At 38.6% G+C, this 27745-nt stretch overlaps 1 protein-coding gene across 1 annotated transcript in view; it reads right to left on the bottom strand.

The window, feature by feature from the left end:
• LOC107603070 (afadin-like) overlaps window positions 1-27745 on the bottom strand; it is a 120327-nt gene that overhangs the window by 25111 nt on the left and 67471 nt on the right. Inside the window, exons 7-22 of the mRNA XM_016295768.1 lie at window positions 27010-27103; window positions 26260-26397; window positions 23428-23522; window positions 23074-23327; window positions 20358-20427; window positions 20163-20266; window positions 18878-18933; window positions 15894-16099; window positions 13123-13143; window positions 12172-12317; window positions 8743-8837; window positions 7600-7865; window positions 6611-6754; window positions 6051-6249; window positions 5648-5751; window positions 4191-4271 (exon numbers count right to left, since the gene is read on the bottom strand). Of these exons, the coding sequence (XP_016151254.1) occupies window positions 4191-4271; window positions 5648-5751; window positions 6051-6249; window positions 6611-6754; window positions 7600-7865; window positions 8743-8837; window positions 12172-12317; window positions 13123-13143; window positions 15894-16099; window positions 18878-18933; window positions 20163-20266; window positions 20358-20427; window positions 23074-23327; window positions 23428-23522; window positions 26260-26397; window positions 27010-27103 (2073 nt within the window). The remainder of the gene's footprint in view (window positions 1-4190; window positions 4272-5647; window positions 5752-6050; window positions 6250-6610; window positions 6755-7599; window positions 7866-8742; window positions 8838-12171; window positions 12318-13122; window positions 13144-15893; window positions 16100-18877; window positions 18934-20162; window positions 20267-20357; window positions 20428-23073; window positions 23328-23427; window positions 23523-26259; window positions 26398-27009; window positions 27104-27745) is intronic.

Genomic DNA, 27745 nt, shown 5'->3' with positions numbered 1-27745 from the left:
GAAGTCTGAAGGTGTTCACTGATAACAGTACTTGGAGCAGATGCTTCAACCACATAACTCCAGCTTCCTTTGAAGGTCCTAAAACCACATGGAAGCAAGCACACAAAGTCTGCAGCTTCGAGGTCCCACCCTGACGCTTCCTGTCCATGGAAAATACAGGAAATTGGAAACCCAGTTTAGGCAAGACAAGTGCTTTGCAACAGAGGTAGAATTGAACTTCAGTCTTCACCCCCTTTAGTCTTAAAACACTTGTGGTGTACTCTCTGTGGACTCATATAACAAACGCACAGCTTCCTGTTAAAGGTTTACAGTTGTGGATGTGATTGGTGAATGAAGTCTTCATTCAGGGAGCTGCACGTGCAGGCATAAACGCTCTAGAGTAATTTGTTAACAGCCCCAGGGAGTCAAGGCAGTGCCTGACCTCTGAACGAAACGGTGGAGTCCACGGTGCACTAGGAAAACAGAAAATACATCTATTCACTGAAACTTGACCCGCCATTTCCTGCCCCGATTAATCACCCACAACAAATGTAACAGTCAGGAAAAAAGCAGCCAGGACAGTAGTTTGCTCCTGAACGTAGCCAGTCCTTACCGTCACGTCTAGACGGCTGGAAGACAGATGGACCGTTGAGGCTGTCGGCTAATGGTGGGTGCAAAATATCATGACTAACACAAGAGGTTTTCAATAATGAGCTGCTTTCAGCCGACGGTCTTCATCACGTCTGAGTGGCCTCCATTCTGGCTCTAATGATCTGCAGACTCTTGGGCTGCTTGCTTCAGTTAAGAAAGACCAAACAAAGAGGTCTGTCTTCCTTGGTGGTGTGTTTCGAAAGCGGCATCCTTTTTTCGGACACAAAGGAAACGTGTCTCCTATGAATCTTTTATTGTAAAGGGACAAAATTATGTCCAAGACATGAGTCACAACTTAATTTAATGGTTCGGTTGTACGTGCAAGCTTGACATCCTTTGCTTCAAACATAAGAATGTCCCCATGTTTTACTAACTAACAACTTGGGATTGTCCTCTCATATACTAAAATCGTGCAGCCCTTGCAGAATGGCATAAATAGAAGATAGTCTTCCAAAGGGTATCAATTCCCTTCCTCTCTCTCTGGACTTGCAGAGTCAAGGTATGAAATGTCACAAACGTGATAATTTTGACGAACACAAGGTGACAGCTTGAAGCAACTCTATTTAGAAAATTGTAGGTGCTTGTCAGGTTTCATTTTGCCTGAGGCCTGAAGTGAACTAGTTCTTGAGTATGGGCTGCACCCACAACTGTCAAAAGATCCCATCCTGAGCCACTAGAAAGAAGTGTTTTCATGGTCATGTTTTCTTTTGAACTGGTGAACCAAAACAAAGTCTTCGGTACACCGCCACAGTGGGTTTCTCTTCGTTTCAATTAAAGGTTAGGAGACGTAACGTTGCAGAGACTCCATGCTGGGCTGACATGCTGTTCTCCACTCTCCGAGTCCTCAGGAAATTTAGGCTCGCGTATGGGAGTCACATCCTTCAATTGTTGTCGTACATGAGATCAAGAAGCGCACAGAGAAGGAAGTCAGTGAGCTATTGTGCGCCAAGTACACAAACAAACAAAAATTTGTTTTGGTTCGAGAATATAGGTTTGACAATAAAACAGAAGATCGATCCTGAAGGCTTTGATTCTTGTGGCAACAAGTCATTTCGGGGCTGAAGAACAACGAATCCAGAAACGTGGGAAAATGTCAGGTAGGCACTTGTCAATGTGAAGTACGGAGGTCAGGATTTCCCTTGTTCTTCCCCCAGAAACTCAACACCATCCCAAAAGAGTTGTTATCGCACAAACATCTGCAGCCTGAGCAAATCAAGCCCTGTGACGGTAGCACAGCCATCCAGCTGGACTGACCCCGCCAGACTGTTTGCAACAAGTGATGATGAGTCACTAGCACTGCGAAATATGATGGAGAACTCAATGTTCAGTGCTTGTCAACATCATCCCGTGACCCTGATTGCAAGATACAGTGTGCACAACCCATCACATCTAAGGTTGAAAATGTAGAAACATACAGTACAAATTTATCTCAAACCTAGCACAGAATGAAATGGAGATATGTACCTTGCTTTATCACTCTTATGTGTGTTTTTGTACGTAAACTGATATAGTTTTAAATGTGTGGCCAGATCCAGTAGAGAACATTTACCATCTGTACAATGTGTACCTGCATGTTTGTGCACTCTGGTTACATTGGCCAAAACCTTGCTTTCTCACTCTTGATATCAGTCACTGGAATTAATGTGTGCAAGTCCAGAATTTATATAGAGTAAAAGTACCATGATTAGGGCATAAAAACTATTTGAGTTCCTGATTCAAGTTATCAGCTGATCTCAATTTTGCAATAATCTTGATACCACTAACTAGTAAGCTGATATGAAAGAATTGACTAATCTTGATTAATGTTAATTTTTACTTATGCTAAAATATTTCTATTGTATAAATTACCATTAGTTGAATGAAATTGAATTAACGACAAACAATAGCGAATTTATGAATGAAAGTTAACCAGTGTTAATGAACACTGGGCCTTATGTAGTTTATGATAAACAATGCATTACATTTACTGTAAAGTGCATTCCCGATGGCAAACAAACTAAAACCACCGTGCTGACTTTTTAGCACACCATTAATCTCTCAGCGTTTACTTGCTCACTCTCCCACATTAAAAAGACACACTCCATGTCAAGTGGTTTCTTACCGGCTCCTTCCTCCCGACCACAGAGAACCACATGGTGCTGCGCTCCGGAGTCGAGAATGAACTGAGGAATCAACTAATAGCGGTCCAGGAAAACTTATTCAACTCTTTCAAAAGCAGGCAGGTCTACTGAGGAGCGACTCCCAGGCTACATGCTAAACACAATATGCAAATATCTGAAGCCAGAGTAGGAAATACCACATCCAGACTGTTATGTAAGAGAAACGACTCCCACGACTCACTAACAGTTAGGTGAAGTTCTAGCAGTGCTCCCAGCTGTGTCCCAGCTCAACACCGGTACAAACCGCCTCTCCTCTTTAGATCCTCCCCTTTGTCCCAGAGCATGCCTTACACCCCTTTCTTTACTCCTCCTTTCCTTCTCCTCCCATTTTTCACTCCTTCCCTCCCTTCTTTTCCTCTGTTCTACCTCTACCAAACTTTATGCTTCCTCGGAGACACTCACAGATGAAAATAGAAGCAGTAAAGGGAAGGTTTTGCAATGAAAATGAACAGTTCCTGTTAACCCCCTTCTCCTCCCACTACACCTCCCTTGCTTGCCTCTTCTCTGTCCCTGAACCTGACACACATCTGGTGGGAAAAACGCTCTTCAGTCCACCAAAAGTGGTGAAACACAAGCTACTGAACTGCAACTGTCTGTTCCATATAACCCACTAAAAAAAATCCCAATTTGAAAAAGAAAGAAATATTTATTTGCACAGTAAAATTGTAAACTGGTCCATGTTGGATCTGAAAGCACTTTCTAACAGCATATTAGTCATACTAGTAAGTTTAGAGTATAAACAAAACCTTCATTTGCAATGTTGACATCGAAACTAATGAAACGAATCGAAACTTTTTTATGCTTGACAAGCGCAACTGGTGGAGTCATGCAAAACATTTAATATTTTAGCCTATTAACTGTGCTGTAAACTCCAACATAAAAGACTGCATTTTGTAAAAGGGGTGACGACCAAGAAGACATTTCCTACTGCGGAAAGCAGCAGACTAGAACAGCGCTCAGTCCGACAAAGAAAGAGAAAGATTTGCTAATGGCTCCATTTTGTATTTGAATGTTTGACAAGCACACAGACCAGCTTGTGACTGAATCAAACAAAAGCATATCCTCTTGAAAGGACATCCCTGTTATGATCTGAGCCTAGGAAACCATGCCCCACCTTTACTTCCCACTCAGAATATAGCACCCACCAACATCAGAAACCAAAAACCAATCCTCAAAAAGTTAAAATTGTTCTCATTAACTGTGCCAAAATAATCAGATCTAGTTCTATGCCAAAACCAGATGCCCTCCTCAAGGATTTAGGGTTTCATTCACTTACTCTCTAGATCAATTTTTATCACTGCTACAGCAGTCAGATCCATGCAAGATGATCACAGACTTTGAAAGTGGTGTAATATTACACAATAAACATCACGAAAAAGAAATAAAATAATCAGTTCTTACCTTGGCCGCCACAATACTGAGGCCCATCCCATTGTGTTTCTTCAAAGTCACTGTCGCAATTTCCGGTTCCTTCTGCATTGGCTGTAGAGAGAACAGACAGGTGATTTAACTTGGGGGGGAAAAGTCACTATTGTAACTTCAGCTATAGGTCCACGCTGCGTCTGGTGGCCGTTCCTAGAGCAAACTGAGCTAAGAGGAGGAGGAGGAGAGAAAATTAGGGAGGTTCTGCCACTGCTGGTTCTCAGAGCACAGCCGACCGCAGAGCGAAATGGCGGGCGCTGGAGACGAGTCAAGAATGAAAGCCACATGCGTCGGCTCCAGAGTGCATCAGGCCTCAGTGGGCTTGCTTACGCACAGGCAGGGCCTGGGAGAAAGAGAACAGCTTTTCGTGCCATAGCCTCTCCTTTAGCGAGCCCCAGTGCGTAAATGGTGCACATGGCATGCATTCATTGTACAGGGAACTTTAGCTATGCTGCCAGTCCGCATTGTTGAGTACAGCTTGGGGGGTGAGAGCAGAGCTGGTTTAAAGCACAGTGGAGCTTTATGAACACTGATGGGTAATGCAAGGAAACTCCTTGGGTTCCTTTGGTAAGGTTTACAAAAGCAACAGACCAAGCTTTTTTAGCTTTGTTAAAGCATGTTTCCTTCGAAAAGGATTTTCTGGCATAGCTATCTTAATGAATGCATAGACTACTAGAATCACAACTACAACATTCACCAAAACCAGTGTCTAAATACCCATTTTGCTATTGGACAACATTTTTTCTGGCCTATGCTTCATTGCTGAAGCTTCAAAGATGCTTCAAGCGATCACTTGATAATAAACATATTTTTTTATCTTTAAAATGTGTGGTAATGCACAGTACATCCAGAAAATGGGATGGCTGTAAGAAAGGGATGTGGGAGTGGGTGGGTTGGTTTGGCACACGATCAAGATGCGTTCATCAGATTTCTGTGGTATTTAAATGTGTTCTGAGCTCCAGCTCTGTCTGCTGTAGGGCGGACAGACATTATGTAAAAAAAATTAAAAACAAGATTATGACATTACGTAAAAAAAAAATCCCTTATGTAAAAATACGAGAGACAGTAAAAACAGACTAATTACAGGGGAGGAGGAGCATTTAAGGGCTTTGTGTGTTCAGGTTAAGGAGAAAGATATCATTTACAGTCAGTTCTTGGGCACTATGGTCAAATATTGCCCTCTGTGGTGTAACTAGTGTTGGTTGGAATATAAGAGAATGTTAACTTGACAGAACACACTCTATCAACTGACATTAAATATTCCCTGGTGCCGTTTTGCAAATATCTGTTTAGTATTTGGGTTTTATATTAAAAATGAAAATGTAAAAAATTCAAATTCAAATGCAAAATTCTGTTTTCTGATGCCCTCAAAGACAAATCCATCTACAAATCTACCCATACATCCATCTATCTATCTATCTGGCATAAAAACTTACCAGTTCTGACGTGTCAGCTGAGAAGTGACTATCGCAATTAGCTCCTTCAAAATAGATGGTCCAAGTTCCTGGAGAGCGTGGATGAGGTGTCAATCGACAAAAACCTAGAGGAAACGAGCAGATCAGAACACATCCACTAAACGTTAAAACTTTAAATCCACTGGTCTCTCACGGTCTTTGTCACACACCTGTAAAAACACACTCTCGCTCTCTTGCAAAAACAAATAGACTGCTGAACACAACCTTAACAAACCACATTCCACTAACATCACGTCAGCCTTAAACAAACAAAGACAACAACCTCTGATTCACCATCCACCTGATACTTATTGTGCACACCGCAACTGACATCAAATGCTCTGAAACTTATTCAGAATGGCAGCACTCTGTTTATCATCCATACCTCTCTGGCAAAGTGGCTCTAGGAACTCTTGGAATCCGTTGGGAATATTCCGCACCACGTCGCATGAGTAGCCATCCTCGGGCAGTAGGAAAGGCAGCTGGAGGTCAGGGTCCTCTTCAAGCTGTACTTCCCGCCCATCGCTTCGGGCCAGTTCGTCCGCCGTGTTCTCGGCCACAGCCACCACGTGATCAATCAGCTCCTGTGAGCATGAAGGGGACAATGATCATAATGTTACATAAGAACTCTAGTAAAACTTGACATGCTGCTGCTCTTCTCCTCCATCTCTGATTTGCTTTGAAGAGCGAGTTTTGGAAAGATGGGGTGCATCTAATTTAGTCTGGGAGATGTTCCAGAACAGCTAACATCAGTTACAGCACCTTTTACAGTAACAAGTTTAATATTTCACATCAAACAAGAAGGTCACATTATGAGAAACCCTGAGGTTAGAGGAAATAAGCAGAGCTACTGTGAAAGTGCAGAACACTTGGTTTGGTTTATCTCAAAAAGGACACGTGTCATCAGACCAGGACTACACAGCCAAAATGAGACAGTTCACTCACAGGAGGAATGTAGGGTTCATCAGGAGCGCAGTGGTAGTTGCTCAGCAGAGCGTTGAGCTGCAGAGAGTTGAGCTTGAAGCAGGTGTTGTTGATGTTCTGCACATCTTGCACGGAGTATTTGTCCATGGTGAGGAGGGTCGTTGCCTAGAGAGACAAGGGGACAGTTACTGGTTTATAGTCCATCTAACTAGGACAGAGGGTTTTAAAATTTCAGGCCAAGTGCCACCTTCGTTTAAACTAAAACATCCTAGAAGTACTATGTAGACATAGTCTCTCCAAGAAAGAATATAGTCTATGTATTAGCATGTTATACAGACAAATCTATATTAAAATGGTATATATTACAAATAAGAAAAAGTCAATAAAAAAAAATATATAATATTTAATTTTAATAAACATACTATTACCACTAGTAGTTCTACTACTACTAATAATGACGTCTTTTAGTATTGTATATGTTCACCACAGGTTTCTACAATAATACAGTTATATGTATATAGTTTGTTTGCACTAAATTTGCTGTTGGGAAAAATAAAACCCTCTCAATTCGTCACTTGACAGCAAAGTCAAATTTCAAACATCATTTTTTTTTTTTTTTTTAAGAGTTCTTCGGTGTTATAATGTTCTACTAGTTCTAAAGCTTCAGTTTCGGAACTTTTCACACTTAGTAACACATACAGCTGTGCTCTCACCACAGTGCAACAGTGAAAAGAGACCCCTCTCAAACAGTGTTGCGTTCCGAAGGTTGTTTAAACGACATACGTAGGGCTGCATGTCGTTTAAAATATTGCGGTATTTTAAAAATTAATATTGTAAGAAAAATAAACATGGTATTTTGTATGAACCGGTATACCGCCCAGCACTACTAAATTGCTAAAAGGTGTCTGTAAGGGATTGGTTAGAGTGCAGTAAACATAATTAGTTTAGCCTCTAGCTTAACTATAAATGCAACTCTGTGAAAGATTGGTGTATATATCTGCATGTGGTACCTGGACTATGCGACTTAGGTGGCAGTCTGCGGCCAGCTCTAAACCCTGTTTCTCAGCCCACGCCTCGATGTGGCTGAGCTGCTGTCGCAGGATGGCGCCCCAGTAGTGCGAGCACAGGCCTGAGTCAGCCTCCGTCACCAGCTTGTTAAAGAGCCACATGTTGATGAAGTGGAAGAGCTGCGAAAAAAGCTGAATGGTGAGGGCCGCATTGACACGGCACCGCCGCAGAAGAGACATGGCGCCCGTTAGCGTGTGCAGAACGTCCTCTGTGGAAAAGTGGAAAGTCAGGGCCTTTAATGCAATATAAACAATACCATCAATTCCTTTATTTATTTTACTTGCAATTATAATGGTGCAATGTTGAGAACTAGCCCTATTAGCTGGAACAGATATTAATACAAAAGGTTGAAAAACATTTAAAATACATGTTTTTTTAATATTCTCCTTGAACGCATGTTTTTTTTTTCTTTTTGTGGGTGGTCCCTGATGTGCATCACATTGTTCCTTGTCAAAGGAGTTAGGAAACACTCTTCTAGAGAACTAAAAGCACTGCTAAATTGCTTAAGATGTTTTGCATGGTTCTGGTTCATTTCAGCATATTTCTGTGTTGCTTAATATGTTGATACTGCTTTAGTCAAGAGGGCATGTTTGTCCATTTGTCCAAGTCATTTAGTTGAAATAGACTTGTCTTGTTAAGACTACTTAAAATTCTACAATGCCCAAGACAACAAAGAAATTAAGATGTTGTAAGTTCCTGTAAAGGGTAGAATAGAACTTTGGGTAGAATATATCTGCTGTTTAGTTTCAAAACCACCACTAGGTGGTCCCATATAACTCTTTCAATTGTGATTCTAACTTTTGTCCTTTAACAAAATCCACTAATCTACTCATCTTTATACATGATAGACGGAAAACTGCATCTGTTGATGAATCTTGCACAGTTACTAAACTGAACTAAAGCAATACTGAACTGACTTGAGCTGAATAATGACACCATTGCCTTAGAGCAGCTTTACATGGCAGAATTTGTTTATTCCTTTATCAGTTTATAACCTAAAGCTGCTCTTTATACTGTTTTATATAAAGCACTATATAAATAAAGGTGACTTGCATCTGAAAACATGGGACTGGGTCTCTGCTCACCTATCTTGGGCCTCTGTGGGTTCTGTTCATCGGGATCTTCCAGGAAAGCTGGCATGTAGTTATTCAGATCCGACTGCAAGCAGTGCACCAGGTATCTGCAGGAACACACATTATTTAGCGTCCATATATCCGCCATCAAGGGCCTAAAGGAACTTCCTGAAGAATCCCACAGTAAATCTGAGACCTGGCCGCTTCACAAACCGCACGACCTGCACAAAAGCGCAGTTGTTTCAGCTGGTCATTCGAGTGCTTAAAGGAAACGGAGGCGCTCCGACGTCCGACCACATTGTTTGTGCTGAAAACCGGCCCCAGGACCGTAACTCTCTCTCATACACCCAAACTACAGCTCAGCCAGTACAAGCCAGACCCAGAACATTCCTTACATTCAGCACATCCTACCGCCTGATAATGGTTACAGAAACACAGTATGAACTTATTTTACAAATCACTTTTGTAATTGACCAATTACGATTAAATGGATTGTTTTCACATGATATGTAAATAGCCCTGAAATTTAGCTAGAATTTAATATTTAAAGGTCAAATTTGCATTTAATTTAAATACATACATATTTATTTTATAACATTTTATATAACAAACATGTTTTTTGTTTTTAATTGAACATTTTATTTACTCTATATACACTACTTGGTTTAGCAAGGGGGGAAGTCGTGGCCTAACGGTTAGAGAGTCGGACTCGTAACCCAAAGGTTGCGGGTTCGAGTCTTGTACCGGCAGGGATTGTAGGTGGGGGGAGTGAATGTACAGCGCTCTCTTCCACCTTGAATACCACGACTGAGGCACCGAACCCCCACTGCTCCCCGGGCGCCGCAGCATAAATGGCTGCCCACTGCTCCGGGTGTGTGTTCACTGCTGTGTGTGTGCACTTTGGATGGGTTAAATGCAGAGCACTAATTCACATACATACATACATAGAATTAATCATTGCCCCGCACTATAAATTATATTTTAATATGAAATATGCTGCATAAGATCTCAGCTCACTAGGTTTTGAAGTATAGGTAATGTTTAGTGTAAATATCAGAGGTGGGGGACTCGAGTCACATGACTTGACTCGAGTCAGACTTAAGTCGCAAATTTTAGGACTTGCTTGACAAATATTCATAAAAGACTTGACGTTGACTTGATATTCATGACTTGAGACTTGACTCGGACTTGAGTTAAATGACTCGAAATAACTGGTCTTTCATTCAATAAATATCGGTTTGTTTTTGAACGCACCGCAACCTAACCAAGTGACGCAGCAGGCAAGCAGAGTGTGCACAGTATTGCCAACCTAGCGACTTCTTGGACAAACCTTATTTAGCTTCTGAGACTCGTCGGTACTGCCGCACAAGCGCGAGGTCTTGCTTTCCCAGCACGCACATCTCTCTCTCTGCGTCTGCTCTGTTCAGCGAGTGGCTGAGAGTAGCAGCGCTTTAGGTTAAACAAGATATTCTGTCACTTCTCTATTTTACATGCAAATATAGCCGAAATCACAGCACAGCCATTGTCTTTATCTTATGTGTATTTGATTTCATTAGACGACATCGTGATTATGAATCAGGATTTTTGTGCAGATTAACATCTAACGGAGAGCTGGTAGTCTTAATGGGCCGCATTTCAGTCTCGATTTCATATTCATCCCGTTGTCTTACAACAGAAACAGAAAAATATACCAGTGAAAACAGTTTTATTGAGAATTTGGCTGCATTAAAATACAGTTTGTGAGCACAATCAAATTTATTTTTTTGCAAGTGGAATGCATTATAAATGGTTATTCACTGTTTATAATGAAATGTCAGCTTTTTTTGACAGTAGCACTTAGTATATGCATGTGTACAGTACAGTGTCTAATAATTGGTCTTCAGTGTTAGACTTTGAGTGAAAAGCCTATGGATAGTTTATGGGGATGCATAAAAGAAAAAAAATCATACAGTTGCGAACCCAACCATGCATACAAAAAACAACAACAAAAAAACCCTCAAAACTTGCAAGCACAACCATGCACACTCATACGCATGCACACACAAATATTAATAAAACACACTCACTCAAATAACCTCTCTCTCTCTCACACACACACAAACACATTAATAATGTACATTATAAACAGGTGCAAGGGTTGAGTGATTCAATTAATATTTTTTCTTGTTGTTGTTATTCTTTTGTTAAAAAGGAATGATCTAACTTAAGGATGTGTTCATGTCCCATAAAGGTGATGCCTGTTTGAAGAATGCAATTTGGTGGCACAGAAACCATTTTACTTGAATTGTTTAATACTTTTTCATGGTTTTCTTCAATGTTTGAGGCATATTGAAACAGCTATACCTAAATACTTTTCATGCTTTTATGTTGGACTAATTTCAGTTACATTTACATCTTAGGCTATGTAGTTTAATTTTTATTTATTTTAGATTTTTATTGTATTAACAACTTTTATTGTATTTACACTTTTTGAGTATAAATGCATATTTCAAATTTTTGTTGTTGTTGCAAATAAAACTCCCATAGTCCATAACTACTGTAGTTTTAAGTTATTTTAATATATACATTCAGTTAAATCATCAAAAATGTGTATGACTTGACAGTGACTTGCTTGGCTCAAGCTACGACTTGACTTGAAATGCTTGACAAAAGCAGTGACTTGACTTGCTTGATTCTCATAAAAATTGACTTGGACTTGCTTGAGACTTGAAGGTTAAGACATGAGACTTAGGGTGCTTTGAACCAGAGTTCGATTGCTCCCCCCTCCCCCGCTGGACTGAGTTCATATTATTTTATTTGGGTCCGAACCGCGGTTCGTTTGCATCATCAAGCCAGCAGCCGTTTACCCCGTTGCTTAGTAACGACGGCGCAGGAGAAGGCGGCAAATGCATAACATTGCTCTCTGCTCTTTTATATATTTTCTTTTTTAAACCGTTCGTTTTGTGTACAAAGCTTCGGTACATAACGGCACTTACGTCTGTCTTACGAATGTACTGGAAATGCTCTAAAGAACGCTGAAGGCGAACAGAAATTAGATATACAGCTCTCTGTCTGCTACAGCTCTCTGTCAGTCACGCTCGTCAGAAAAGTGAGTGAAACGCACACAAACACACATTTTTATCAAATAATACGTCATTAATATCGGTTCACTTACGTGATTTGGTACGATTGTGTTCACATCAGCAGCGAACCCGACCGTACCGGAGTTCACATGAACCGTACCCCAGACCACCCTTTTTAAGCGGACTCGGGTACGGTTCGTGTGTGCGCACCCGAGTTCGGAAGACAGCGTTCACATTATCCAAACGAACCAAACTCTGACGTCAATTGAACCCGGGTGCGCACCAAAAGTGCTAGTGTGAAAGCACCCTTACTTGCAACTTGCACATGTGTGACTTACTCCCACCACTGGTAAATATGCATGTGCATGCAAACACTCACTTAAAAGCCATCTGAACCAGGTGAGCAAGGACATCCTGTGCATCTAGCGTGATGCGACTCAGATCCTTGTCCTGTTTGATGAAGTTCAGCAGCTCTGAGGCGTTAGCCATCCAGAAGGCCAGAGCCCCGGCGATGTTCTTCTGTTTCTGTAATGCACAGAGATGGGCCGTTACACACAGCTAAAGCAAAACAATCCGACGTACAAACTACAAAGAAAAGAGTTACAGCCATGAGAAGCACTGAGTAGCACTCCCGGGATAGACATGTGCCTCTGTCCAACCCTCCCAGCCTCCAACAACCAGTCACCGCGTCCAGACAGAGTAGAAATCATTCACATGTTAGAGTTAGCTCAAGCTAGGCACGACTGACTGGGAAGCTGCGGTGACTGGTTGCTCTGGATCCCACATCCCTGCAACACAGAGTAGGGATACACACGGTCCAGAACTACCGGACCTCTGTGTATACCTGCACACGCCTATCCCACGTGACGACGACAGCAACCCCCCGCCCGACCCTCCCGAATACGTCATACTGGCCACAGGACGCATCCATAAGAACAATGACGTTAACCACAGACATGAAGTCAAATGAAAAGGAAATTAAAAGTTTCCAAACAAAGCAAAAGAACATGGGGTAGTCTCTCATCCACACTGAAGTGCAGTAAGCAGAGGTCAACAATGGAAGATGCCGCAATCAGAGTTTTTTTTTTTTTAGTATCACATGGTCCAGGTTGAGTCGTAATGAGGGGTTATGAACAGATTGCGTCCAGCTGTAGGAGGAGGGATTACTTAGCTGGCTTGGGTTGTTTGCTTTCTGTTATGGGGGGATAAAAGAGGCATGGAAGACGGAGCCAAGCCGAAAGATAGAACAGAGAGAGAGAGAGAGAGAGAGAGAGAGAGAGAGAGAGAAACAGGAAGAATGAGACGCCTCCCTAACAGTGCGAATTCCTACCTGATCACCTTCAGCAATCTCCTGTAGAGATAGTAGGTGTGGGGGAAGAGGGGGTGGGGGACAGACATCCGACAGGACAGAGAGAGAGACTGTCAACAACAGCCATGGCATGGACAGAATTCACAGGCATGTAAACACAGACATTCACACTCACACAGGACAGGTCACATCATCATCATCATCATCTCGCACTCACTGCCGTACGGGACGTCAGAGTCATCTAGAGCAATTTTACTCCATTTTATAATTAATGCTGCAGTGTAAAGATACAGCTGCTTTTCTGTGATGCCAAGGATGACATTTACAGGCCACTAGATAAATGCTCTTTTTTAACTTCAATAAGAAATATTTCTTAAACACCATATCAGCATATTCAAATTATTTCTGTAGGATCATGTGACAAGACTGGAGCTTCATGATGCTGAATATTCAGCTTTGCATCACAATAATATATTACGATATTATAATATAAAGCAGTTCTGTTAAATTCTAATAATATTACTATTTTACTGTATTTTTCATCAAATAATGCAGTCTTGGTAAGAGACTACTTTCAAACATATTTAAAAATCTTTTGAACAAAAGTGCAAATGTGCTAGTGAAATCATGAAAGGTAAAAAAAATAATAACTTGTGTCTATAATAACTAGCAATAACAAGCAGCAAATGATGGTTATTTTTGTTTTAAGGGAAAACTATGATTTTAAAACTACTGATGTTAACAATCAGGATTTGACTAATGACAAACTTACTACTAAACATTTTGATCTGAGTAGATAAAAAGACACTTCAAATAACAAAAAAAAAAAATCTAAATTCCAAATATCCTAATGTCTTGCTGCCAAGCCTTAAATTAATTCCCTCTCTTTCTGAGATTATGTTTCTTGTTTTCTACGTTTAGGTCCTTAAACATGTGATGTGAGGCTTAAGATTTTGGATTTACCAAAAATTCAGAAAAAGAAAATCAACATTTAAATGGATTATGACACTAATGCTGTGTTTTTATTTTTTTTAAAGAGACAGATTGTATCCATTTATATAAACGACAGTCTGTTTTCTCATTTTAGATGCTGAACTAAAGCAGTGGTTCTCAACCTGCGGCCCACCATGCTGAACACACAAAAAAATAACTTTCAGTTTTAACATTAATTTAAAAATGTACTAAACAAATATAAGCTATAACGTTTTTGTTATGTAAAATAATTTTGTTTTTCATATATTATTTTCAGACATGAGCAGACCTGCACTCACGTAACTAACGTTACGCATTTAACGAACACTTACAAGCACGCACTTTGGCAGAATTCAATTCAAATAGTCATCAGCAACCATTAGTTCGGTAAAATTGAGCATCAGAATGGACAAATTTGTTATTAAGGGAGAAAAACGAAATGTGCAAAATGCCAGTGAAGGAACACATACAAACAAGAATAGTCGCAGTATCAGCAGTGAAGGTAGGAGAGTGCTGGATTTTCAGTTTGCCCTGGGTGGGCCACTCAAAACCCGCAGGCGCTGACCAAATAAGGTAAATAAACAGAGAGCATGTGGACCTCATTTCTGAACTGTAAAGAGGCGTTTACATAGTTATTTGTGGTGAGCAAATGATAGAAGTGAACATTGGCGATCCAATGAGGCCGTATGCAGTGACTTGACAGTCGAGAAAAAAAAGTTTAACTTTATGCAAATGAGCAACGACTCTTCGTTCATGTTACTGTGAGCGATTTCACTGTTCTGTAGAATTTGTGTCTGCCCATAATTTGTAATCATTATCAGTGAGTGTGATTCATGATTCACTGAGTTTCATGCACTGATAATCAGTCTCGTTCATGATATTTACAAGAAAGTAAATAAGGAACTGAACACTTTTATTCAGCAAGGGTGCATTAAATCGATCAAAATTGACAGTAAAGACATTTGTAATGTTACAAAAGATTTTGAACTTTCTATTCATCAAAGAATCTTGAAAAAAGGTATCAAATGGCTTAAACACAAAAGCTTTCAACACTGATAATAATAATGGTTTCAAGCAGCAAATCTGCATATTAATTCTGAAGGATTTCTGAAGACTGTAGTAATGGCTTTTGCCATTAAATTACATTTTAAAACATACTCTAATAGAAAACTGAAATTTAGAATTATAATAATATTTCACAGTAAGATTGTTTTATTGTATTTTTGATCAAATAAATGCAGCCTTGATGAGAATAAGAAACTTCTTATTCTTAAAAAAAAATCTTTCCGACCCCAAACCTTTAAACATTAATGTACATACAAACACTTCTTCTTTCAGAAGCAACAAGAAAATCTTGTATCGCGAGAGAAAAAACTCGTTCTAATTTTACATATCAATATGGCAACTTGGTGACAATCGGAAGCTGTTGAACCAAGCGCTGCTGGGAAAATATGGTGCATGAATCAGGTAAAACAAGGTAGGTACAGAGACACACACACACACACACACACACACGTACAGTCATCCACACACAAATAAACACAGGGGAAACACTGAGTGCAGTAGTTTAAGCACTGTTTGCTGAGGCAATGACCTGAATCGATGAAAGCAGAGTGAAACAAGCTTTAACACTACAACTACAAAAGCATGTATAATGTAACTTCACAGACAAATCTCTACATCAGAGCTACAGCGATATGTCTAAAGTATAAATAATACAGTTTTAAAATATAATAAAGTCACAATTTCCACTGTAAAAAATAATTCAGATCAATAACTGCTATCAGAAGATTATTCTAGTAAAAATGGCCAACACCCACCTGGATAACTCCTTCCATCATGCTCACCATCTTGTTGACAATGGCGATGACTTTGTGTGTTCGCTCAGAGGGGCTGATGTCGGGCCGGTATTGGCTGGACATGACATAGCGGCAGGTCATGTACAGCACATAGGTGGGAGACAGCTTGAAATGCACCGTTGAGCTGTTGGTGTAGTTAATGATGGCAGACAGGAAGGCATCCTCGGCTATGGGAGGGAATCATGGGATAGAGGAAGCAGAGAGAGTTTAAATCGGGATGGACCAAGAAGCTCTGATGAATGACGTTAGCATGCAAATTTATTTTACCATTAAAGTTGCACATGCATTTTTTTTTTTTTGAGCCTGTCACCTGAGCTGTCAACTCCATGTTACTGATCACACTATATTATAACTGACAGTGAAAAGCATGTGGAAACATCTACTGTAGTATAATAGTTCATTACAATATAATTCATTTTGCGAAGTGATGTTTGAAAACATGTATGTGGATCTTCTTTTATAAGCTGCTCAGCCATATCAGATTTGAAGACTGAAACTAAAATAACACATAAAAACAACATGACCATAACATAACCATAACTTAAAATAACAAGACATAACACAACAAAACAAACAACACATTTCATAACGCAACATACCTATAGCACATCATAACACAAAACATGACTATGATGACACATAACACTCATAACATAAAACCATAACATTTCAAAACATACAACACATAACATGACACCACATATTACCATAACACATTTCATAACATGACACATAAGACACAACATACAACCACAAGACAAAGTAACAGCACATAACAGGACTTTTTCATCTTATTTTGCGATGCTTTGAGCTAAATATGAAAATTGTAATGTACAAATGCGAATGAAATATATAGTGGGTGATTATCTGCTCTGGGTTGTGATGTGCCAGCGGTACTAGGCTCAGTCCATCCATGCAGCTACACAATAGGGATGAGCGGATCGATCCTTAAGTATCGATACTTTCGATACTGATGTTGTATCGAAAGGATTGATTCTCACATAAAAATAGCGATTCTAAAGTGCATTTTTTTAACCATTCATTAATTTTATTTACTTATCAAGAGATGTGATGCATAAAATAAGCTTCTAAATGGAAAAATAGACTATATTAGCGAATAATTGTGTTTCCATTTCTCCTGCTCATCAGAACACACGCAAATGCTGAAAGACAGAACCAATCAATCACAGACAGCGTTCGCTGCTGACGCATGGCTCACAGTGCTTGTTCAAATAGGGCTGCGTTTCCCAAAAGCATTAGAAGCATAAGTAGATCTTAAGAAACCATTGCCACATTATTACATTACATAACATTGTTACTATATATAAAATTAATTCAGAAAAATGCATCACGGTTTCCACACAAATATGAAGCAGCAATAATAATAATTGTTTCTTGAGCAGCAAATATTAGAATGATTTCTGAAGATCATGTGACACTGAAGACTGGAGTAATGATGCTGAAAATTCAGCTTTGATTAAATTACATTTTAAAATATATTAAAATAGAAAATAGTTATTTTTAGTTGTTATATTTCTCAGTATTGCTGTTTTTACAGTTTTTTTTTGTTTTTCAAATAAGTGCAGCTTTGGTGAGCATGAGACTTAAAAAATATTACAAAATCTTACTGACCCCAAACTTTTGTGTACATGTAATATTTATTTTAAATTGGCTAGTTTGTGCAAGTAAATTTATTTAAACTGGTTGTCAAAAGTTCAAATGGACTGTGTTATGTTTTATAATTGCTGTTAATAAATCTGTCAGAAAAAAATATGCTTAAGTTTCACCTTTAGGGGTACAACAGCCAGGCAGCCTTTTACAAAAATTACCCATGGTTTTATTAGAGTAACCACAGTTTACCACATATTTGTAGTAAAGCTGCAGTAACCACAAATTTACCATGGTAATAATAATAATAATACATTTTAGTGCTTATGTAACTCCAAGTTTATTTTTCATGAGGTACCCTCAAAGGTGCACCTTTGTAACTTAGTAACCAGTTGTATGGTACTAATATGCTCCCTTTTAGGGGTATAGTTGCACGCTTATGTAACTCCAAGTTTATTTTTCATGAGGTACCCTCAAAGGTGCACCTTTGTAACTTAGTAACCAGTTGTATGGTACTAATATGCTCCCTTTTAGGGGTATAGTTGCACCTTTGAGGTTACTGCCCCAGTAAAGGGCTAAAATACAATTATAGTATATTTTATTTCTGACAGTGTAAACAAAAAAGGCCTATGAAATCTAAAAAAAAACACGGCTTTAAAATCTAATATTAAGTGAGTATAATTACTGAATATATATTTTTAATAATTTAAAAGATGAGTTTAGTTTAAAAGTATCGGTATCGACGATACTGGGCTTGAAAATATCGGTATCGGATCGAAAATAAAATAAGAGGTATCGCCCATCTCTACTACACAGAAGGAAACTGCTGGCTTCTGGCATAATACTCACTTCTGCCACCTAATGGCATGGTGGGACAATTAAATATTCTATTAGCCTACCATTTCTGCTTCTTTTTTTTTTTTTGGACAGATATATTTTCGACAGACAAATATAGATGAATTACAACATAATTTATCTTGAACTGACTTAATGATAAAAAACAGTTTTCTTGCAGTCATCAATACTTCCCATCCATTGATCTATGAGGCAGCAAACCATTAGTGTTATTAATTATTCTATAATTAGCTGGCTGTTTTGCTTTATAATCAGCAGAACCAATAAAAGAAACTACATGAAGGCATCAACCAGATCAAGTGGAAATACTATGTTGTGTCTGCAACACCGGGAAAAAGCCAATGACAAAACATGAAAACAAACAGAACATTAAAAAGCCGCCACACACCAGACAAATCAAATGACCCAGTTCAGATCAGATCGCTGAAATTAAACCAGCACAGATCAATTGGTTTTGCTTTGCACATGGATGTGGTACTCACAGTTTTCCCTGAACTCGATGTTGGCCGGCAGAGTGAGTTCTGGGCCATCCTGGGACCTGCGGGGAAAGAATTGTTGCTCGATGAACCAGTTGAGATAGGACAGATTGACACCGCTGTCTACAGACGCCCACCGCTCCAGAGACCCCGCTCCTGTCCTGCCGTTCAACATCCTGTCACAGATGCCAAACTGTGCTGTGTGTGTTTGAATGAGCATTCTCATCTCCACTGGATTATTAATGACAAGACTGAAGCCAGGTGAGCGGAGGGACCAGGTGTCTCAGGTTCAGACAGAGGAAGAGGGTTAGGTTACATATAGTAACCTGTAGCCGGCACTGACTCCATAGAGACGCTCGCTGACTGACAGCTGACGTGCACAAAACCTGCTGTTACTAAACAGAGAATGTAACTAACATTGCATTGCTTTCTGTGCCATTAATTAAATCATTTGTTTTCACATTTTCTACTCTACCTGCAGAGGAAAATCCACAGAATTCTTAATGATGCATTTTCAAGATCATCCAAATAAAAGATAATAAACAAAAAGATTACAACAATAATGAATTGTGAAAAATTAGGGTAGGATCATTTACTTATAAATTCTAACAAAAGACAATAAATATTTCACTTTTTTTTTTTTAAATTGCAAAATAAAATGTATTAAGATAATAATATTTTATTTTTAATTTAATGTCATTAATTTTTTAACCGTAATAATAACAACAATAATTTATTATCATTATTATTACTACTACTTTCTAAAAAAAAAAAAAAATTATTTTGATTATTTCCTCTTTCTTTTGGAAAATTATGAACACAACCCAACAGGTTGCTTTTATTTTCTGCCCATTATTCTGCCATAATAATTAAACGTGTTGTGAAATTAAATAAGGTAAAATGTGTTAATAATGCTACACTCATATTTGTAACTAAAATAATAATTAGTCAAAAATATTTACATTTTACTTGGAATGTCAAGGTTAACTATTATACACACACACAGTTCTGTGTAAATCTGAAAAAATGATCAGAACCCTAAAGGCTGACAGGTCAAAACAGACATTTAACAAAAATCATGTATCAAACTGAATAAAAACACAAATAAACTTTTCTTTCTGAAATACATGGAATTAATTGCAATTAAATATTTTAAATGTTTGATGGCCTCAAATCTCAACATGTGAACGTCAAGAATTGAAATTTTTCAGAAAAAATACAGAACAAAAGTGAAATTTTCAATTTGGCCCAACTATGAAAATGAAGCACACAAAGTCAACAAAATTCTTACCTTCCGTCATGTTTGTTAAAGTCCTGCTGTTCTCCTCTAATCATGGGTTTCACCAGGCCTCTTTCACTGTTTCCTGAACGCTCCATCTCCAGCTTCCCTGAGCTCTGAAACCACCAAATATCCCATATCAGAGACCCATCACAGCACACACAAACACATGCACAGAGAGCCGAAAGAAGCAGGCAGATGTGGCACCTTGCTTGTAGGGAGAGCGGAGCCACTATGAACGTCCCCGTGAAGGTCAAAGGTCGTCTCTGGGACACTTCTGAGACAGAGAGAAACACAAAAAGGGGGGGGGTGTTAATCATTTCAGCAGATGACAAGGAAGTAAACAGTACCAGTGGCCAAACAAACAGACACGCACAATATAACCACCTGCATATGCTCTAAAACACACAATTACATAAAACCTGAGCTGAATGGAAAGTCAAACAAAAGCAGCGGCCCACAGCCTCACAAACACCCGAATACATTTGTGTGTGTTTATGAGCACTGAAGACAATCAATAACGCGCCGGCATTCTAACCAGACTAAATGAATGAGCAGAACCCCACAGCCTAAAGATACACCCGCACAGTGTTTGAACAAAATTACCATAAATTACAAAATTACAAGGCTACCGTGTTCAACAGCTGTCAAACAGCTGTTTCCAGCTCTTTGCGTTCAGATGTAGAGACATAATATATTCAGGTATCATCTATACTGCAGCTTGGGAGTCATTTCCATGACATTCATTACATTTCTAAAGCTATAAACGCTTTAGGCCTACATATTAAATAACCATGTTGTAATATCCATTTTGGATAATCCAGTGAATTAAATACTTTACAAATGAAAAGTACAGTACTTTTTTAGGGAACTTGATGGACACAAACCAAAAGATATGATTATACTGATAATAAATTAAACCTGGCATCAATGCGAAAACAGCTTCACGTTATGTAACTCCAAACAGTACAAGTAACATTACAAAATGTAGAGTTCTGACTCTATTAAGCCACAAAAACAGCCTGTATTGTGATGTATTAATGCAACAAGTGACACTGGCAACCACAAACAACTTCATTTCTTAAATTCAAAACATGTCCTGCTCTGAATTTTCACTTTACTTGAACTTTCTCACTCTTACATGCAAATCACGCAGCTGTCCTACTCACTAATAGTACAGATTTATCTACTGCGGTATTAATGCTAAAGCAAAGTGCAAAGCAGCAAATCAGCATATCAGAATGATTTCTGAAAAATTCAGCTTTAAACACAGGTTTCTGAACAAACATACATGTTTAATTAAAGTTCAAACAACATATTTTAATTAGCATTTTATGATTAGATAAACAAAAACACAGTACTGTTAAAAATCAAAATTAAGCAAAGTTTATAGGAAACAAACAAGCACAACAAATCTTCATAGTCACCTGATAACTCAAGTGGAGCGTCTATGCTCAATGAAACGCGTGTAAAATGTGGATGAACTCACCAGGACAGCTCTACACTGCTCTCGCTCTGATATGTTTAACAGCGGAGTACGGTGAAGAGTTTGTGTTGGTGGGAGCGTCACTACACTCCTCCCTGTCTCAAACACACGGTTTCTTTCAGAAATGACATTGGGACACACCCCTCTCCAACCCACGCTGATCAGATTATAGAGTCTATCTGCGCCTGTGGCCAACATAACCTTCCGCTCACCCTCTCCCTGTCACTCTCCCAGCCTCTTTTCCAACAGTTCTCACAGTAAAGGCTGCATTTAACACTAGAAATCTGACAGGACGGTCACTGCAGAGAAAAACCATGTGCAAAACCTAAGAAACTCCTGTTGCCATGGCAGCAGAGCATCCCATAACACAACTCGAACTGGTCGGAACACACACACACACACACATGCATCATAAAGTGAGAACAAACAAACCAGAACACGCACGCAAGACACTTAGACATCGAAATACTGCCATCTAATGGCTCCACAAGTACAAAAAACCTCATGAGCAACTGTGTGTGTGTTTTTCACTTTTGAAGAATTTTGACATCAACTTATAATGTTATTCAACCAAATAAGAGGCATTATTAAGTTATTTCATAATCACTTTCAAGTCTCACTCCATCTCTTGGAACTAAACCATCGGTTTTTGCTACTGTACCTTTAAGATAACTATTTTCACCCAGATACTGGTGTCAAAGCTTAATGAATTATCTGCTCTGGTCCCGTGACATGTGTAAACTGTGTCTGTAAAGAACCTGCATATCACTAGCGCTCTTATTAAAGCCTGAATTAAACCTTCAAAAAACTTTCTATTAATCACAAAATCATGACAAAAAATATGACACAAACAGGCTCTCCTAAACTGTCCTTAAATGTAGCACTGGAAAGTTAGATTCATTTAGGTGAATCGCATCATACAAATGATTCATCTGAATCAAGTGATTTAAAAGAATGATTCACCGATTCATTCCATGATCTGCAGAAGTCGGAGGCATTTTATACATAATTTTTATAGTTAAACATGGCTGTTCAACATGTTTTTGACTCAGATAAAGAAACTAAAGTGTTTAGTTGTTAGTTGCATTTAGTATCAATTCACCTGTTCATTCTCATGCTGTCATCCTAGCTATGATCCTTTTATGAAGATATTTAATATCTTCAATGTAGTTAGCTACTTTTTGCTAGTAGATTTAAATACAGCTAATGACTTTTTTAAAAAGTAGCTTGGCAAGCTATAGTTTTCAAAGAAGCGTCCCCATCACTGCGGCTAATGTTACACAGTACAACAGATGGTTCATTGTGCTGCGCTGCCACAGCTGGTCAATACACGATCAGACAACTGTATGAGTTCAAATCTTTCTGGACACACTCAATGTGATTCTTATCAGGTTATATTTGCTTTTCAGCTCTATTTGGGTATAAAATATGACTCACCCTGATTTGTGTCTGCCCTTCATCATGGGCCCTGGGTCTCTCTTGGACATGCTGTGGTCATAGCTGGGGTCTACGAATTTGAAGACGTGAATGGCTCCAAACTGGACCGTCACGCCGCTGCGCAGAACTGTAGTGTCGGAGATCCGCTGTCCATCCACGAACGTCTCAGCGTCCAAACTGACAGGGGTCACGGTCACAAGCCCGTCCGCATGCATCAGGTCACAGTGGTGAGGCAGAATCCCAGGCCCAAACAGCTGCGGTGCGGAAAAATCAGGGATGTGTTTTTAAACGTATTTTCACCATTCACTGTTCTACACTACTGCGCTGAAGACGTCATTTATGCGTTTTCCTTACTTGAATGCTTCCATCTTCACTTCGGTCAGATCCGACCTCAGTGAGGCTGTGCTGTAGTCGGTAAAGTTTGGGTTTATCCCTGGAGTCTGACCCATCTGCAGAGCAGCCGCAGAACAGTGAGACACACACATTTGCGTTTGTCTGCATTTCACGCACACTCGATTCAAAACACAAGCATGTGCACTCTTGCACAACCCATTAGTGTCACTTCTGTGCTTTAGGCCATGTAATTAAGAATATGCAAAACTACATGTTTCTAAATTCGTCTAGTCAATGGGCTAACTAAACTGCTGTGTAATTAGGCTATTTTCGATCCTGAACTTAAAGACGCAAGTCCTCCGAGAGGGTTTTCCAGGGTTGTACAGTATGCTAATTAAAGCACAGCCACTAAAAATATACCACCGTTCAAAACTCAGTGAGAATTTCAATATCAAAATCATTAATACTTCTATTCAGCAAGAACAGATTAAAATGATAATGTTATTCTTCTGAACTTTCTGTTCCTCAAAGAAACCAGAAAAAAATGATCACGGTTGCCACAAAATTATTAAGCAGCACAACTGTTTTTTAACATCGCTAATAATAAGAAATGTTTCCTATGCAGCAAATCAACATATAAGAATGATTTCTGAAGCATCACGTGACACTAAAGACTGGAGTAATGATGCTGAAAATTCAGCTTTTCCATCAGAGGAATAAAATGCATTTTAGAAAATATTTAAATAATAAAAAAATTGTTTTGTTTTTTATTGTAATATTTCACAATATTACCTGTTGTCATTGTATTTTTGATCAAATAAATGTAGCCTTGCTAAGCATAAGAGACTTCTTTCAAAAACATTTTAAAAATCTTACTGACCACTAGGGATGGTACCGAAACCCGGTATTTAATCGGTCCCGGGGCTAAATTATGAAAGACCGGAGTATCAATAAGCTCTGACGTTAACGGTTCTGCTATCGGTACTGGAGAAATTAAGAAAACACGCATACATTTATTATTGCTATATATACACATTATCTTGCAAATTCTATCTCACCAGAGCCGCCAGCTGTTTTTCAAACATTTGTCTATGATGCATTTTTGCTATTCGCAATTCAGAAGCGAGATCGCGCTCACGCGGAGGAGCTTCGGCACGCGCAACATGAAAGCCCTGTTTAATTGAAAAAAGCGCCATAAGCAAGTGGTCAGTCTGTCAGCTGACACACACTCCAGAGAGGGGTAAATGTGTCAATCAAATCTCAATTTCCAAGGCCCAGAGAACCCTCATGACCAAATACTACACCATATCTACACCGGACAACAGCACGTCACAATATGACAAAACCATAATTGTCCCATTATAATCAACAAAACAGTCTACACTAGAAGCAATTTGGTTGAGGAATGTGCAGTTTCTTTTTTCTCTCAGATTGACAGCTACTCCAACCATATTGTGTGTCCACTGAAAATAATTTTATTTACATAAGTGAACTGCCTGGTAATAATTTGATTTGGTATGACTCATATATTTGTTATATCACTCATGATGCATCTATAAAAAATATTTAAAAATTACTTAAAATATATATATAAGTATTTTATGAGTAAGTATTTTTCTTCCCTCTCTATATATTCTAAAACAATATAATGTAATATAAAATAATTATGATAATTATAATAATAAATTATATAAAATCATGTTAACTGAGTATATAAATCATTTAAAAATAGCAAAAATGCTAATTAATGTAATATACTGTAATATAATACATAAAACATGTTTATACACATAAATAACAATATATATAAATATATAAAGTAAATTTAGTATAATAAAAATAGTATAATAGTATATTAAACAAACAATTAAGTATAATAAAGTATAATATTAAACAAATTAATTATTAGAATATCATAGTTTTATCAATATTAAAATGTATTATAATAACATAGTATTTATTATATAATACATAAAATAAATACATAGTACATAGTATATTAAATAAAAAAGTCAAAATGAATAATATCAATATACCATAAAATAATATTTAAACAAAACTAATAATAAACCGTTAAAACACGTTTATTATTAGACAAAATAATATACAGTAATTGAATATAACAACAATATAATACAGAAAGTTTGTAGAAATAACTTATAAATAATAAGTTATAAAATAACTCATGCAAAGTACAATTTTTATACTAATGTTTTTTTTTGTTGTAAATAAAATAAAAGTCACCCAATTAATTGTTCCTGAAGTTATCACTGATTAGTTAGTGAACTTTTCGAAGTGACATGAAGCTTTAATGCTTTTTTGTCTTTGCAATGTGACGTGGGTTGCCTCTAGTATAGACACAGTGTCATTACACATCAGGAGAGTTCCTGCTCAACTCTTAGCAGTTAAAAAGCATTGGTTATAAACGCAGTGACAGGGTTAGTTGTGGCCGTAGCAGGGGGAGGAGCAGTATGCAAGCAGCAGTTAGACTGAGAGACAGCGTTAGTGAGGGTCAGATCTAGATGATGTGAATTTTCAACTCTAAAAAAAACAACTTGAGTGAAACTAAGGTATATTTTAAGGGATCTCACTAGCTGACTCTACAGCGGTCCAGATACTGAACTCATTTGTTGGCCATAGCTCTACTTATGCGTGAATGTCAGCGGGCAATCGGTGGGCCGCTCTTCACAGCTGTCACATCAGTGCAACTGAAACTCTAGTGCAGGCTTAGATCAACACAACTGATCCAGGAACAGCTCTGCTAGCATTCAATGACTCACAAAGGCCTCTGCTTCTGCTCTAAAGTTCCTGGAAAGAGGATGTGCTGTCATAGTGTGTGTTTGTGTGTGTCACCTGGGCTCAGTTCAACCAGGTAGGGCAGTTTCTCGGGAGGAATGGATCCGTGAGGCGGCCCCATCCTGTTGTCGGGTTTACGTCCTTTCCTTGGAGCGTAGTCTGGAGGACGCTTTTTCAGTTGGAATACTAAGGCCTCTGTGAAATTGACATAATAGCACATTAAAGTCAACAGGGGGCGGTATAACATGGTGTAAATGAAAGGCTCTTGTATTATACTTATTTAAATGCTTTAAGCATGTCAAATTAAGGCATAAATAATATAAAATGCATCTACACTACAGTTCAAAAGTTTGGGATCAATAAGATGTATTATTTTTTTAATAAATTTAAAATTAAATATTTCTATTTCAAATAAAAAAAAGTTTTTTCCCCCCACAGAAATATTAGGCAGCACATTTTCAACACTGATAACAAAAAGGGATTCTTGAGCCCCCAATCAGCATATTAGAATGATTTCTGAAGGATCATGTGACACTGAAGACTGGAGTAATGATGCTGAAAATTCAGCTGTGCATCACAGGAATAAATTATATTTAAAATAGATTTAAATATAAAACAGTTTTGTAAATCGCAATATTTCACAACATTACTGTTTTTACCGTATTTTTATCAAATAAATGTAGCCTTTGAGCGCAGAAAAACAAAACCAAAAAAACATCAACACCAAACTTTTGAATATTGAAGATGTTCCAAAAAGCTCCAGAATTTGTCCAAAAAAATGAGCTTAAGAAATGGCATGTGGCTGACCTTTATCGCTTGTCCAGTCTCTGAGGATCTGCAGAGGGCAATCCGTGTCGTCTAGTATGGTCTCCTTCACTGGTTTATCATTTGCATGAATCACCTGCACAAAGCGAACAAGCACACACTTTCAGAGTCAAAAAAATTCAACTTTATTACCCAAAGAACTAAAGTTTGATTTCTTTGGCAAAGCATGCTAATATTTCACAGTGGGCACTCCAGGCAGGCATTAGACACCTGTTTTAGTGACAGATACACGCTCCCTGCCACGATTTAACAGCAGCTTTATGGACGAGCTGTGTATGTAATTAAAATTGGCCAGAGTGATGGGAGAGGATATTACAATGCCACAGAAACTCTCAGTGTGATTGGCTGAGACAGCATCTGAAAAGAGCTGGTGAGAAACAGCGCAGACAGCCCAAGGTTGACCGTTTTTTACCAGCGATGTTTTCCATTCGCTGACAGCAGATTAGACCGGCCACTTCAAGCACTTCCTGCTCTCCTCCTCGTCCCCATGTATATCTCTATCTTTCTCTCAGTGTAGTGCTAAACGTGTGCAGGCAGGGCACCTTACAACTGCACACCTGCACACTTCAATTACTCTCAGCAGAGGTGAAGCAGATGTCAGCTCCTGGCTTTAATCTGGAAGACAAATCGTGCAGTGGCCTGGTGAAATATGTTGGATTTGATCACAGGAGGAGGGGTCCACGGAGAGAGCCGGATATGGCAGAGACGTTCAATCAGT

Source organism: Sinocyclocheilus grahami, unplaced genomic scaffold (genome assembly GCF_001515645.1).
Source record: "Sinocyclocheilus grahami isolate Dianchi unplaced genomic scaffold, SAMN03320097.WGS_v1.1 scaffold340.1, whole genome shotgun sequence".
NCBI classification, from domain to species: Eukaryota; Metazoa; Chordata; class Actinopteri; order Cypriniformes; family Cyprinidae; genus Sinocyclocheilus; species Sinocyclocheilus grahami.
The sequence above is the reverse complement of the archived record's forward strand: the minus strand, read 5'-3'. Positions and strand labels throughout refer to the sequence as shown.